This window comes from Triticum urartu, chromosome 3, assembly GCF_003073215.2.
Source record: "Triticum urartu cultivar G1812 chromosome 3, Tu2.1, whole genome shotgun sequence".
Taxonomy (NCBI): domain Eukaryota; kingdom Viridiplantae; phylum Streptophyta; class Magnoliopsida; order Poales; family Poaceae; genus Triticum; species Triticum urartu.
In genome coordinates this window covers 739,470,072-739,485,640 of record NC_053024.1, presented here as the reverse complement: position 1 = coordinate 739,485,640, position 15,569 = coordinate 739,470,072, and the positions used below count along the sequence as shown (strand labels likewise).

The window sequence follows — 15,569 nt, the reverse complement described above, 5'->3', positions numbered from 1 at the left end:
ATGAAAGTAATGCAAACAGGTGAGAGGTGCATTGGGTGGGTGCGCTCCCAATACCCCCCCCCCCCCCCCCCCCCCCCCCCCCCCCCCCCCCCCCCCCCCCCCCCCCCCCCGCGTAGAAAGCTCTATCTATGGCTACACAGTTCTTGGCTTGATTATTTTCCATACACAATTGTACACATATGATGACTACACGTAGTGGAGATTAATATCTCCAATATTTCACTTCGTGTCTTGGGTGCTCCACATCAGCCGTTATTTTTCCATCCAGGTATATATAGGGAAGGGAGGGATATCATGAAAACTTTTGCTTTTTCAGAGGTATATATGACTTCCTTGCGGAGTTTGGCTGTGTGCAACCTATGATACAGTGACCGTGAGTGATTCTTTTTGGCTCGTGCATACAACTGTAAACCCGATATGATGATCTCGATCGAGATGCGCATTGAGTGCCGTATGCACCTTCCATTATTCGCATGCTTCTATGTATGCACTTATTGTTGCATGATGATTTGCGCACACATCACATCACATAAAGTCAGAAACAGTGTAAAAAAAAGATTCCAACAAAGACAAATACTCACAAGCATGGAATGTGTAATGAGAAACTAGGTAAGGACTAATATTTTTATTGCTGCATTTTGCTGATGCCTCCTACGAGCAAAGATGATTTTTCATCCTTGCCCCTTATGTTTTTCTACGTGTTCATCATTTTCTTGATATTTTCTTCTCATCATACGATCAATATGCATTTTTTTATCTCTATGCTTATGCTTTATCTTTCTTTCTTTTTATAAAAGGAACGCTAAACCTCTTGGCATCAACATCCTCAGACTAAACCATATCTTATTAAAGTCGGCGCAAAGCAATGATGCCAAAGTCATCAACAAGCAAAGCACAAGACATATACAACTATTGCCGAACCATAACAAGATATCAAGAGAAAACCTATGATTAAGTCGGACTTTTTCCGCAGCAACGCCTTTAAAAAGGAATAACATTCTCGTGCAACCATCACCGCGTCCATCCAGGACAAGGATTTTCACATCCTAGGTACCAAGACAAACCAATAAAGGAAAGAATATCGGTAGGGACAACACCTTCAACAACGAATGCCACAATTTTGTTGTTGTTGAGTCCAACCAGTAAAGGTAAGAACAAAAGTTTTCACCCTAAACATGAAGCGTTGTTCCAAGCACTATCTTTGCAGAGGGATCTTCCAGGAGTTGCACCCCCGTACTCTGCCATAACCGCCGTGGTGTCCACCGATGGAGGTCACACGCCTCTCCCGGCACTCCACATTACCATGAACCATAGAAGCACATGTCCCATGGGGCTACCTAGCCAACCACCTCCCGAGTAGTGTCTCACCCCCGCCGCCAGTGGCAAGAGTGGATGTCTTCCAGCATATCACCGCCATGGCCATTGAAGAGTAGCCAGACTCATGCCACAGATTTAGCCTCTGCCATTAAAGCACCAGTTGTCCATGTCTGCACCACCCATCCGCCTCCAGACCAAACTGCATCGAGCACCCGGCTCGCCGTAGCCAACATAGTGACGCCGAGCTCTCGATCAAGTGCATCCTTGTGTATATGTACATTGATATAAACGACGCAGACCAAAGATCAATGCTATGATGATCAGTTAAGTGAGGTGGCCAACTGGCCATGTAACCCGGTGGTGACCGATGTTTCATATGTCATCTTGAACGCCAGACACTATATTCCGATCTAGGTATAGAGAAGGGAGGGATACCGTGAAAACATAGTTCTTCCATGAGAAAGTGTCCTCGCTCATAACTGAGAACCAAATTTGGTCGTGTCCATCTTTCGATGCAGAAGTCGAGACAGATTTGAGTGCTTAGATCGCTGCACTATCGACATGATGGGTCTGGCTTTTTTGGTGGACATTACTTGCCCACTTGCACATATGTCTTTATTACTAGGTGGCTTTGGCAAAATGGTTTGCATGTCCATCAAATAAAAGAAACAATGACAAAAAGGCCCCAACAGTGACGAATACTTGAAAGTTGAAACGTGGACAGTGAATGCGAATCTATATTGCAAGGACCAAGATTTGTTGCTGTGTATTGGAGATCGCTCCAACTAGTTACCCGTTCTATACTATAAATGATAGAAGGAGTAAAAACGTATAATAGAACAAAAAGGCCTATTAGCTCAGCTGGTTAGAGCGTCGTGCTAATAACGCGAAGGTCACAGGTTCGAGATCTGTATGGGCCATTCTTTTTTTCCTTTGGTAAAAATCTGAAAAAAAACAAAAATATAAGTATGGGCCATTCTTTTTTTCCTTTGGTAAAAATCTGAAAAAAAACAAAAATATAAGTATGGGCCATTCTTTTTTTCCTTTGGTAAAAATATGAAAAAAAACAAAAATATAAGTATGGGCCATTCTTTTTTTCCTTTGGTAAAAATATGAAAAAAAACAAAGTAAAAATCTGAAAAAAAAACAAAAATATAAGTATGGGCCATTCTTTTTTTCCTTTGGTAAAAATCTGAAAAAAAACAAAAATATAAATGGCTTCGCCCGGGTTCGAACCGGAGACCTTTAGTGTGTTACACCACGAAACCAGTTGACTTTTTGATCGGTAAAGCTTATAAGATCGGTATAAGCGTCCAGCAATCTCCAAAGACATGCACAACATCATTCACTGTTCGTCCACTATTTTTACGAGACGGTTGTCCAGATGCTCAAACAAGCAATGATAGTGGACTGCAGTTTCTGGGGTATCACGCCCATTTAAACTGATGGTGCAAGTTCAGGTCAGCCTTCCTTTTTTCCTTCAGATCTTTTTGTTTTAATAATTTTACTATTATAATTATACCATTATATATTTATTTTAGATACATGTTCAAATATTATTTTAGTTCACCTGAAAATACAAAGGATGCGGGGAAAATCACAATTTCTCTCTTTCCTGATATCATTGTCTGAATTTGTTTACCATGTTTTCTCTATTTCCTTCCTTACAGCAGTGTCATCAATGGAACAAATAAAGTCTTGATAACTAGAAGGCCATTCCGATTCCAGTATGGTAAATATTCGATGGATGACAAAGGGTCCCGAGGGAGCTCGTTTGTGCTGACAACACTCAGCATATTCTGCAAATATCCTCTGAGTTCACCATCCATGAGTTGCAAGTCATGTTTTCTGGTGCTACAAGTATAAAAAGGTTCATACTTTGTTTTATTAACCTTTTGTGGTGTTGTTCCAATACCTTTTGGAGTTTTGGCCTAAAAGGGTTCTCTGAAACACTGAGACAAACAAAGCTAAAATTTGGAGTATGATTAAGCAGTCCAGTCAGCGTTACTAATCCCCACTTGAGCTTGACTGTATTTCCTGGCTTAATGTTTGATATTCTATGTATAGCAAAAATATGTGCAGAATTTCATTTAAGTTTGAAAGCCAATCGATTCCATGCTTTGAGCTGGAAAGTGGTCCCTATTCTGAATTGGTATTTGGATCCCAAACATAACTCCCTATGAACATATAAGGAAATTTTAGTTGTGAAACGACACTTGTTGTACATGCCATATTGCTATATGAGGGTGCTGCTATGTACATTTATAGATGCTTGCGTTTGACTTCCGTTTTGATGTAACAATATACATGTAGTTTGTTGTCAATACTGTTGGGAGACCTTGTTAAAAGTTTATGTCCAACATTTAAAATTGGCTTTTTTTCCTACTAAATTATATACCCTTGTACATGTGAAACCCTACAATTTCTTTAGAGCATGGAGGAGTTCTTTGTGTTGCAGACCCTCACCATATTCTACGAATATCGTCGAATTCACCATCCATGAGTGGCAAGTCATATTTCCAATTTTCTGGTTTTATAAGTAAAAAAATGTTCATATTCCATGAATGAGACCCTACAATGTGTATTTAGAACATCCGATCCACACATGTCTATAATTTTGAGCCATGGGTAGAACCATAATCATGAAAGGCGTCTCCATGAGTTGATGCCACACGATATGAGGGTACAAGGTAACTTTGATTGCATCTTCAAATCAATGAACCAAAGGGAGTAAATAATAAACAGGGTTTGTTTCAAAAAATATCAATCAGGATACAATCTTCTTTGTGACTGTTATTAAAATTGACCATCAAGATGATATTTTTGTGTCTACATGATCATATTATGAGCCCGTAGCAACGCACGGGCACTCTACTAGTCAATTGTAAGAAGGGGGAGGGGGTTGTACTCGGCGCCAGCATCCATCTTTTGCCGAAGAAGCAAAAAATGAAATTGAATTTTTTGTGCGTATTTTTCTCCTGCTGTACAATAATATTAGGCTTTATTATTATGTAACTGTTGCATGATGATTTGTGCACACATCACATCACATAAGGTAAAAAACAGTGACAAAAAAGATTCCAACAATGACAAATACTTACAAGCATGGACAGTGAAATGGGAAACTAGACAAGGACGAAGATTTACTCCTACGAGCAAAGGTTATTTTTCACTTGCACCTGGTGATGATTTTTCTTCCGTTTCAACCTCTTCTTAATTTTTTTTCTTCTCATCATAAGATTGATGTACATCTTTTAGCCATGTGCATGTGTCTATGGCTTTAAACGCCGCAAACCAAAGAATTGCATGATGGTGATCGATTAAGTGAGGTGGCCAGCTATTTCATATGGTGTCTTGGGTGCTCCAAGCCGGCCGTTATTTCCTATCCAAGAATATAGAAGGGAGGGATACCGTGAAAAACTGGTGATGTATATCCTGTGATGCAGAAGTCGAGAGTGATTATTTTCCTCTCACAAGTCACAACAAAGAAGATACTATCATACAAGACTTATTCAGGTTATACAAATATATAAATTAAGAACTTTGAAATTAGAAGAAGGCCTATTAGCTCAGTTGGTTAGAGCGTCGTGCTAATAACGCGAAGGTCACAGGTAAAATATAAGTATGGGCCATTCTTTTTTTCCTTTGGTAAAAATCTGAAAAAAAAACAAAAATATAAGTATGGGCCATTCTTTTTTTCCTTTGGTAAAAATCTGAAAAAAAACAAAAATATAAATGGCTTCGCCCGGGTTCGAACCGGAGACCTTCAGTGTGTTAGACTGACGTGATAACCAACTACACCACAAAACCTTTACAACATTTTAGTTTGAGCGGTTGAAAACTTGTATATTATCATCCGTTAAAGAATCTCCGGATCGTAGGAGTAGCTGCCATACATCAAAAGTACAGCACGAAACCAATTTGATGCTTCCCCTAAAAAAAGATTTGATGCTAGTTTAATCCACTCCAGTCATAACATCAAAACTTATAGCAATCTTCCAAGTCATACATATATATCATCATGTGCTGCTGTTCCACTTTTTTACAAGACATGTCCTTTAAGTAAGGATTTTCACGGTAACTACTCCCTCCGTTCTAAAATAGATGACCTAACTTTGTACTAAAGTTAATACAAAGTTGAGTCATCTATTTTGGAACGGAGGGAGTAGATAATATCCTGCGCGTTGGTGCTGCAATATTTTGTGATCCTGAGTAACATTCACATTGCAAAGATTATAACATTTGAATCAATAATACGGTAGATTTCATATAAAATTGATACATCGATGAGTCAAATTTATTGATGCTATAAATATACATTGTATGATGAAATTATAGCAATTTGTAGCATGAACCATATTCTTAGTAGGATCTATTTGATTTTGTTTTTTGGGTGTTTTCTTTGGTTAGCGCGACCTTGATATATAGTGCCCCATTTCCTTTCATCCTCAACAATGTATCCAACGGTGTATTGAGGCGTGAACTTCCGTTTGAATGTGAAAAACACATGTTCTTATTTTTTTGAGAAAAAACAGTAGTTCTTTTGTGTTCTTCGTTGTTGCCATTGGATCTATGAATTTCTTATGAGTTTCTCTAATTTAAACGGTGGAAGAACACGAAATATCGTTGTTTGAAGAATTAGGTGGAATCCCGCAAAAAGACATGTACAGGTTTTCAATCATGGTAGATGCACTAAGGTAAAAGGTGAAACAGAAAGTATATAACAAACAATTTATGTTATAAAAAAGTTTGTTTTCACATGAGAAAAGGGAGCTACATAAAATTGACTTCCCTAGAAGTCTGAAAACATGCATAAAACAACAACTGACACTGGGCACTAGATTAATAGATTAGTCTATAAAAATGATAAAAAATAATGCCAAAACTAGGCCAAAATGATATACAAGGCATGAAAAAATCAAAAATTATAGATACGTTTGAGACATATCAAGTAGCCCCCGAGATTGATGTCTGTTTGAAGAGCTGACGTCAGGATCGAATCTCCCTCGATAGCTTGTCTGACTGTCTTTAATGTTTTCAAACTTTCCATGTACAGAACGCAACCCTAGAGAATACCTGCCTCTCCAAAGAGGTGGAGAAGCTGAAGAAGATGCTGGCTAACTCCGACTCAAGGTGCAGAACCTTGAGAAAAATATTGGCGATGCCGTCGGTAAGTCATCACTTCTCCCTTTTCAAGTTGTGCATAATATTAAACCCATTAAGCTACGCGCGAAGGGTGGCCAACCAGCTATGCCATGTGGCGTAAGCTGGTTGGTTGCGGTGAGAAATCTTTTTGACTTTTTTTAGATGAAGGTGTAGATTATTTTCTAAATGTATTTTTTAGATGAATGTGAGGATCTCTCGTATTTTTTAAATGGAGGGTTATGCAAAGTGGCACTCGCTGGTAGGCTGCGGTGGTATATATATTTTCTTTTTTAATTTTTTTTCTTAGATGAAGGTGAGGATTTTTTTTCTAAGATGTATTTTTAGACGGCGAGGACTCTATTTTTTTAAAATGAAAACATGCGCACAACTTCCTCTCAAACGGCGCCACAGGGTGGCGCCCCAACCACTAGTGTGTGTGTGTGTGTGTATCTTATGTTGATAACTTCAAAATTGTCCGAAGCACATCATCCAATTGCAAGCCAGCTCGACACTAGCAATCAGTAGATCAAATTTGCCCGGGAAGAGGCCAACAAAACCAAAGCCCAACTTATGCAACAACAAGGGCCGAGTCAGGCCGCCCGTGGTACTTCCGGCCTGCTGCAGCAGGATCTTGACAAAAGTGTGACCAACCGACGGCTGGGAAGACCAGCCTAGCCAAGGAGGTGAAGCTGATGCAACACACCCTCTGGGAGGCCCACATGTACCGAGAAAGTGCCGAAAAGAGATTAGGCAGGCCGGCGAGATAGCAATTGGTAAGCCCTATCTCCTTCAATGCATATTTGGTTCTCGAGGCTATGTAGAGCTAATCCAGATATGACACGACACAGATATTTTGCAGATCTCCCACCAAGCTCGGCCAGTGCCCATCAGTTCTACCAGTGAGTTTATGATCCTGAGCAAGGGGAACTTCATGCATTCAAGGCGTAATTCCAGGATACCACAATAAGCTGAAGCAGTTGGGGAGCTGGTGGCACTTGCAAGGCCGGCAAGGGAATTTTCATGATGTTGTGGCCCATAGAAGCCACCCTGGACAACTTCTTTGGTCTCACCATGCGTCTGCGAGGAGCTGCTCCCCGGATCACAGAGTGGAAGTCCTTAGATGCTCGGGAAGGAGCCCAGCAAGCATGGGCAACGCTTAAAAACCACTTCCCAACCCATGAGTTCAACTCCACTGTTGATGTGAATCCCTATAGGATGCCAATGGGAACAAGGTGAAGCTAGAGGTCCTCTTCGATGCCATCCTGTAGTACACCCAGACCATCGAGGTAGATTGCGACTTGATTTAATTCAGGCTTACTGTTTTTTACATTGCTACCTCGACATTCCGAGTTTCATGCAATTCTAATCTACTGAATAAATTAGGTGCCAACCAAGTTGGTCTTAAAATTAATTTGTTCTTCTGTTGTGCCTTAACATTTTTTGTTTTCTAAATTTATGTATTTTGTCGGCTAGTCTGTGGTTTTAGCTCCTCGATCTGTAGCCAATCAAGAGAGCTGCAACTGCGACTAAGAGTGCTCCGACCAAGTGGACTAACGAAAAATGGTGGAGTAGGGTGACCCAACTTGGCTAAGACACAAGTCAAATATCTCATGACAGAAAAGTCTGGCAAACAACTAAGGAAGAAAACACTTAAGCCGGCTAGCGGCGCAAATTGAATGATGGCTGTAACAGCCCCGGAGTGCGGCCTGAAGGAACATAATCAAACAACTAGGCAAGATGGACAGGGTAAATTATTGATCACGATCAAAATTAAATAAAGGGACAATAACATATACGATTCTTCGACTTGGGGATAGATAAACTTCATTTAATTCATACAATAATGTATGGATTGAGCTAAACAATAATCTAAACTAAAAATGAAAAGAGCTAAGCATAAAAGCAACTTATCAGGGCAATGTTCCAGGGGTTCGTCTCGAGGAAGACGGTCTCAACGCATCGGATTTGGTATGCTCCATTCTATAGCACTTTGTGCATGATGAAGGGTCTGTACCTTGGCGGTGAAAGGTTGTCCAGCCCCTTCGTGTCCTGTATCATCCGTAAACTGAGGTCGCCGATGTTGAATGCCTAGACTCATACCTCGTGCGCTTGATAGCAGCGAAGTTGATGTTGCTAGATATCCAATCTGGCTACTACGATCTCCCGTGCTTCCTCCAAGGGATCTATGTCATCCTGACACTCCAACTCAACACCATTCTCCATGTAGCGATGTAAGCGGGGAGCGTCATGTTTGATGTCGCTGGGAAGGATGGCTTTGCTGCATATATCATAAAAAAGGAGTGTAGTTGGTAGGTCATTTAGCGTAGTCGTGAGGCTCCACAAGACAGAATCAAGCTCGTCAATCCACTTCCCGTCGGCTTCCTCCAGTGATGTGACCAACACCGGTTTTAATCCACCGAGGACCAATCCATTTGCCTGCTCGATACGCCCATTGGATTGCAGGTGCGCCACAGAAGCAAATTTTAATGTAATATTGCATGAAGCGCAACAATATTTGAATTTCTTGGACGTGAAATCCCTCATGTTGTCTGTGCCAATGCCGTGGGGCATGCCGTAATGATGTATGAAACCTGATAGGAACTTGATGACCGGCTCGACAACTTGACTAGTGACCAGCTTTGCCTCTTTCAACTTGATGAACTTTCAACTAGGACCAGGAGGTATCTGAAGCCTCCCTCGGCCCTTCTCTGACCCTAGACCGCAATACCCCATGTTATGGGAATTGTTTTAAGGGCTATAGACGGTAAATGGCTGACTTTAGCGATGCACTGGTATCCCAAGCAATGTGTGTGACTATGTCGGATGCATCTTGCCTTACTGTTGTGTAATGCCCAACATGCGATCCTAGTCTCATTAAAGATTTTTCAATCCTTGCTAAGGATAGAAGCGCATATTGGTTACCCCAACATGTGACTAATACCATACATGCAGGTGTCACATGTCAGAAACAAGGTGGACATCACAACAAATACAACTACACATGAAAAGATGAGATACAAGAATAAACATACGGCATACAAATGCCATACATAGCTATATCACCAATCAAAGGTCACATGACCCAACATTACATTACAAGCATCATCCAAAAGGCACAATCCGAGTATGGATAAGAAGCAAATATGCCTAAGAGGCAAGAGAAATAAGCAACATCCACCCCACTAATCCCAGGCTGCCAACCGGGATCCCATCCTAATGATCATCATCGAAGAAGAACTCCAAATAGAACGTACATCACTCTCACGTTAGAGCATCACTTTACATTGTACCTGCATCTGGTGGTGTTGTAGTATGCGCCAGCCTTTTGGATTCAACAAGTCTCATTACCAAGGGTATCATAACTAACAATACTTAAAAGGTTAGATATGGTTAAGTGGTGAGGTTGTAGCAAGCACTAAGCATTTGTAAAGCAACTAGTACTAGAACAAGATAAGTTCTACGAAAAAGGGGGGAGCGGGTGCATAAGTGATCCTGAACACCAACCTACGAGTCATTCATAACCCCACTGTGTCCTCTTCTTGATCCCAAACTCATAAGAAGAGAAAATGACAGTACACACACAGTTGGCAAGGTTTAGTTATTAGTTAAAGTTCTCTACAATCAGATGTTATAAATTTCCAAGTCGTCTATAACTGCGGACACGACTTTTGAAAGATTTAACACTGTAGGGGTGCTTCAATTCCTCCATCATAGATTGTTGCATGCATACCCAGAAACTTCATCAACGTGTAAACATGATGTGTTCTAGGAGTCCCGTGTAGCAAGTCCTCGATCTAATGTAAACCTAGTCCACAAAGGCCTCCTGGTGGGTCTCTACCTAGCTCACACGCACTCTATCCTTGGACCCATCCGTCTATGCTAAGTGGACAGTGAGCCAAAACCTTGAGTTGCCCCGTGGTGGACGGCTGCTTGCTAGGCAGGGGGGCAACGATTTTTGAGGACTAGCCCAAGTTATTTCAAAAATACCTCGAGGGGGCGAACCTCTATGCGATTCATCTCCCTTTAGACTTCCTTGATGGCTTTGCATTTGACAAAAAGATGTGTTCCATCTTCATCCACTCACCCACAAAAGAAGCATTTGGTGTTCTCAAGCTTGACGCCTCTCTTCACCAAGTTGGTACAGTATGCCAATGATTCATGTTTCACACAGCAGGTGGGCATCTGAATTTTGCGTGGGCACGATAGTTTTCATATTTTCTTCAGGATTGGTCGTCCCACCTATCCAGAGATCCAGCTGCTACAACACTGTTGTCGGCAGCCCCATTCCTTTCTTCTTGCTTCTGGATTCAAATGTACAATTTATAAGCATTCTTACCATTATGGTTTCCTTTGCGGTCGAAGTGCCAAGCCACAAAGTCAGTCACTCCTTCGTGTAGGGTAATTTACATAATATACCGCACATCATCCGACTGGAAGATATCCTTAACAAGCTGCTCATCCCAGGGCCCCCCGTGATTGGGCAGATAACCTCACTAACACATGTAATCAGATTCGGTCCTCGATGGGTACTGGCATCCTCCTATGTCGCCTTTAACATGATCATCGAATCATTTACAAAAAATAGATGTGAAACACTTGGTGCCGCTTGGCAAATACGGACGCCATCCTTCCTCCTCAGTCACATGTAACAAGGCAGAGAGTCCTTCAGTGCATATGACAAATAGATAGGGAGACAGAGGGTCCCCCTGCCGCTGTCCACTAGATGGCCTAACTGCTGAGTTACAACTCCATTGACTTTAATCTGATATCTAACTGTGGTCACACACTTCATTATAAGGCTGACCCAATTCCTTCTAAAACCGAGCTTTGGCAGCATAGTTTGTAGACAAGTGGCAAATGGAAGGCTTGCAAACAAGTGATAGGTAGCGAGACCAAACAATAGCATCAGGACATCTAGCAAGCAAAGCTAGTAATGGTTTCCAAGGTAATGATCGTTCTTGCCCGCAATCCCATTTTGAAGAAGATAGAAACCACAAATCATAGTCGAACAAATCCCCGCACTCCATATCGTTACCGAAAGCTATTGGGAAAAAGCAAAAGTGGAAATAAGCAACTGATACGGTAAACAACAAGGCACGACATAATGCACAATCGACTGCACCTTCGGCGACAGTGTTTCCAGAACCTCTTCCTTTCAGTACGGTTTCAACATCCGATCTCCAGGCGAGATAGTTGTGCCCATCAATGCTAACTTCGACAAATTCTTTGTTAATAAAGCCATACAAATTTACTTCGGGTAAATAACATGGCAATATATGTACATAATGGTAGCGTATTTCAAAGTAATAATTCGGTTCCAGCTTTCCACGCGTATAGTATGATTACTAGCAACAATTCATGATTAAAGCAATTTCGGATTACTTACATAATAAAAGCTACAAAAATAATCATATTTAAAAGCGCTAGAAAGCATTTACCAATAGAAAATTAAAGTTAACTACGAGGACTAAAATGTAAAATTTCAAATTTGATGCAATTACCAAAAAGTCGGGGGAGGCAAATTTTCACGCTGGTTGGATCTTTTCGTAATTCATGAGAAGTCCAGGGGCTTTATCGGAAAGATTAGCTCCTTTTTTTCTACACAAGAAAATAGGGCTGGTCCATCTTCATCTGACTATAGCTGGCCAAACGGGCCGTGCTAACTGCGCCGGCCCAGTAGCACGCAGGAACGACACGGCCCAGGCACGGCACGGCCCGAGCTAAACGGGCTAGGCCCGGCACGCGGCACGCCATGGGCCATGCCTGGGCCTGGAGGCTGGGCACGCGGGCCGGCACGGCACGCCCCGTTTAATTTTTTTTCAGATTTTTTATATATATAAGACCTAAATTACAGCCCAATAGGCCTAAAATATAGCCCAATAGGCTAAAAATCAGATGGGCTAGCGTGCTAAACGTGCCACGGGCCGGCCCGTTTAATAATCAGGCCGTGCCTGGGCCAGAGAGCCACTCCCGTGGGCCGGCACGGCTATTAAACGTGCCATGGCGGGCCGTGCCGGGCCAGGCACGATTAGCACGTGCTGGGCCGTGCCGTGCCGGCCCGTTTGGCCAGGTCTGCATCTGACGGGTTGGGCCAAAGGCCATGGCCCGCTTACAGTGTGGTTCCGGTAAGGAAGGTTTGCTCCTCCTCTTCCTCTCCGTCTCTCCGGTCTCCACGCCCGCCGCCGCCGCCGCCAGCAGCCATGGCGATTGCTTCTCTCATCGCCTCCAGGTTCGCCAGGTCCGGCCACGCCCTCCCTGCCGCCGCGGCCGCGGCCATCTCTCAGGTGCCCCCTCCCCCTCCAACTCTTGCTCCTTGCTCAAATGCAAATCTTGGTTGTTCCTGCGCCGATGTTGATCTGATTTGTTGGTTTGTTCCACCGCGTTCGCGATCTGGTCGTGGTCAGGCGCCCAGGGCCCAGCACGCCGCATCTCCGCTGCTCTCCGGCTTCGGACCTCTCACTCGCGCCTTCAGGTAACCACCATTACAAGGCTCAGCTCACTATGTATGTGCACAGATAACTGACTAGCTGATCCTCTGAACATTGAAATTGAATCGAATGTATGCCCTGCCCTGCTGTCCTGTGTGTGTGCAGCTCAAGGCCTCTATGGAAGGGAGCGTTCGTCGACGCTTTCCTGCAAAGAATAAAGAACAAGAGGGAGAATCTCAACGGCAAGAAGATCTGGTCTCGCAGGTCTTCCATCCTGCCGGAGTTCGTCGGTTCCTCCGTGCTCATTTACAACGGCAAGACTCATGTCCGTTGCAAGATCACCGAGGGGAAGGTCGGCCATAAGCTTGGGGAGTTTGCTTTTACGCGCAGACGCAGGCCCCATCGGGCCATTTTGGCGAAGGGCGGTCAAGGAAAGGGGAAGAAGAAGTAAGAAAAAGGAATGTGTGTGCGTCAAAGGTGAGGTTACGATATTGTTGGAAATGAATTTGGATATCAATCAGCTGATACTGCACAAAGTTTACCTTGCTGCATTGTAAGGCTCTTTTGTTATCCTGAAATTAAATTTCCTTTAGTTGCGGCGGGTGGAAATAATAGAAACATTCAGTTTGTGCTAACTTGGGCGTTGTGGCACAACAATCTCCGTTGCTTGTATTTAGCTTCCAATCTACATTTTGGAAATGGATGTCTTGGTAGATTGCAGATTCCAAACTGTATTAGTATGTTGTGGGCAATTTCCAATCTACATTTTGAAAATGGATGTCTTGGTAGATTGTAGATTCCAAACTTATTCTTATTAGATTGTATATAATTTCATTACCATACAAAAAAGATGAAGTATGCGAAGATTGGTTGGGTACATCAGAAGCTATGGCAATCTGAATTCACCCTGTTCTCCTGTGCATTACTCTGTTTTTCTTCACTGTAGCCCATTTATCTTGTAGCACAATTTCAACCTCTGGACATGATTGAATTACATTTTCATGACAACCGTAAAGTTGTAGATTTATTTGTATAGATAACTGATACTAAATTGTGAAGTGAACTTATATTATAAGAGAGGTGACGTGTCAAATCGTAGTAGGAGTGTGTCTTTATTTTTTAGTTTGACAAGTGTTTTTAGGAGCTGTACCTTATAATTATAATTCTTAGGTTCTAGTGGCACACATCAGGTTTCATCTTCGCCGGCAAATCATTGTCACATCGTTAAGGCAGGTGACTGTGACGTTCAATATTTGCGATCAATATCCCATATTCTACTTCTCTTATTGGTGGGTTAAAGCTCATTCTCCTTCCTGTGCAATTGAGCTACATCTGTTTGTAAACTCTGTGTGATATGTTAGACTGTAGACAAAGACTGAGCCAGCCTGTTAAGCATCTGTGCTATGACATCTTATCTTGGTTAGAATGAGAATGCAATTGAGATGTATGTATGGCCATAAATGAGTGAGATTGTTGTCGATGCTTATGAAATAAATACAGAAGCTTGGCTTGTTAAATGTGTTTTCACTATGGTTGCAAAGATCATGGGGCTTTTTGCGCAATACTTACTTTGTCACTTGCCCAGCTGTTTATCTCACTCTGTTCATAACTTTTCAGGTGGGTTTAGGGACGGCGGGATGAGGGCCTAGTCGAAGCACAAGCACTTGAATCACCTTAATTTTCTGGACTGCGTTTCTTTCTTACAAGAATAATTATAGCAGAAAGAATGTTTAGCTCATCTTACTTGAAGATTTTCCATGGACTCTGTTTGTTTACTCTGCTAGTGGTTCCAGCATAACTCTAGAGTACATCTATTCACTGAAGGCATTGCTCTTTGGCCTTACTGAGGTCTGATGCCACAACCTGCCAAGTGTCTTTACACCTGGTTCTATGAGTGATTGTAAGTTTTGCTTCAAAGGTTGTTTTCAGCCAAATAGTCATGTGTATCTTGCTACTGGATTTATTATGACCGGGAAATTCCTGTTGGATAGCTACGTGCGCGTGCAGTACTTTTGTACTAGTAGTTGCTATTTTCAGGCATCTCCTTCTCCAGGCGTAGACCTATTCTTCAGGCATCTTATTGGGTTCATTCTCTTGCTTGCTTGATGTATTTGCACGTCTATGTGTGACAATTTATACTATCTGCTCCTGCCGAACGGAGACAGCCTGAATTAAGGCCTCTTTGATTCATATGATTTTATTGTCATGACATCTTTAATCCTACAAGCTTGTACTCCCTCCGTTCCAAATTACTCGTCGTGGTTTTAGTTCAAATTTCGTCGTGGTTTTAGTTCAAACATGATGAGTAATTTGGAACGGAGGGAGTAGGAATCAGCAAGTAATGTTTGATGCATCATAGGGAAGTCACAGAAATTTGAAAAAGAAGTTTTGAGTGGATTGTAATTCGAGACTGGATTTCCTACTCCCGGGAGCAGCCACACCTCTCCCCCTCTTCAATCTCAAGTTGATGGTGGATGTCCAAGTACTCCAAAGCATTGACGACTGCACTCTGAACATAACATAAAACTATAAAAGTTCAGAATCTCACGCATAGCGGAGTTCCCAGACCAATAAAACAAAGGATTGTTGAAGCACAACCCAAATCATTCCGAGCTCCTCCTCTAAATCGACAGAACAACCCTAAATCGAAGCTCCCTGCCGCTTCAAGGTGAGTATCGT

At 42.3% G+C, this 15,569-nt stretch overlaps 1 protein-coding gene, 1 long non-coding RNA gene and 2 other non-coding genes across 4 annotated transcripts; 3 read left to right on the top strand and 1 right to left on the bottom strand.

Moving 5' to 3' along the window:
- Positions 1–2,163: 2,163 nt before the first annotated feature.
- Positions 2,164–2,237, top strand: TRNAI-AAU. Its single transcript has one exon. It is a non-coding gene; the product is annotated as a tRNA-Ile (tRNA).
- A 469-nt stretch (positions 2,238–2,706) lies between these two features.
- On the top strand, positions 2,707–3,449 carry LOC125549555. The gene is made up of 2 exons (XR_007301388.1): positions 2,707–2,777; positions 2,988–3,449. It is a non-coding gene; the product is annotated as an uncharacterized LOC125549555 (long non-coding RNA).
- A 1,604-nt stretch (positions 3,450–5,053) lies between these two features.
- TRNAV-AAC lies at positions 5,054–5,127 on the bottom strand. Its single transcript has one exon. It is a non-coding gene; the product is annotated as a tRNA-Val (tRNA).
- A 7,442-nt stretch (positions 5,128–12,569) lies between these two features.
- On the top strand, positions 12,570–14,880 carry LOC125546367 (ribosomal protein S19, mitochondrial-like). Its single transcript, XM_048710615.1, has 4 exons — positions 12,570–12,746; positions 12,867–12,934; positions 13,056–13,367; positions 14,508–14,880. Exons 1-3 carry the CDS (start codon positions 12,663–12,665, stop codon positions 13,339–13,341), a joined length of 438 nt encoding a protein of 145 aa, XP_048566572.1. The 5' UTR covers positions 12,570–12,662; the 3' UTR covers positions 13,342–13,367; positions 14,508–14,880.
- The last annotated feature ends 689 nt before the right edge of the window (positions 14,881–15,569 follow it).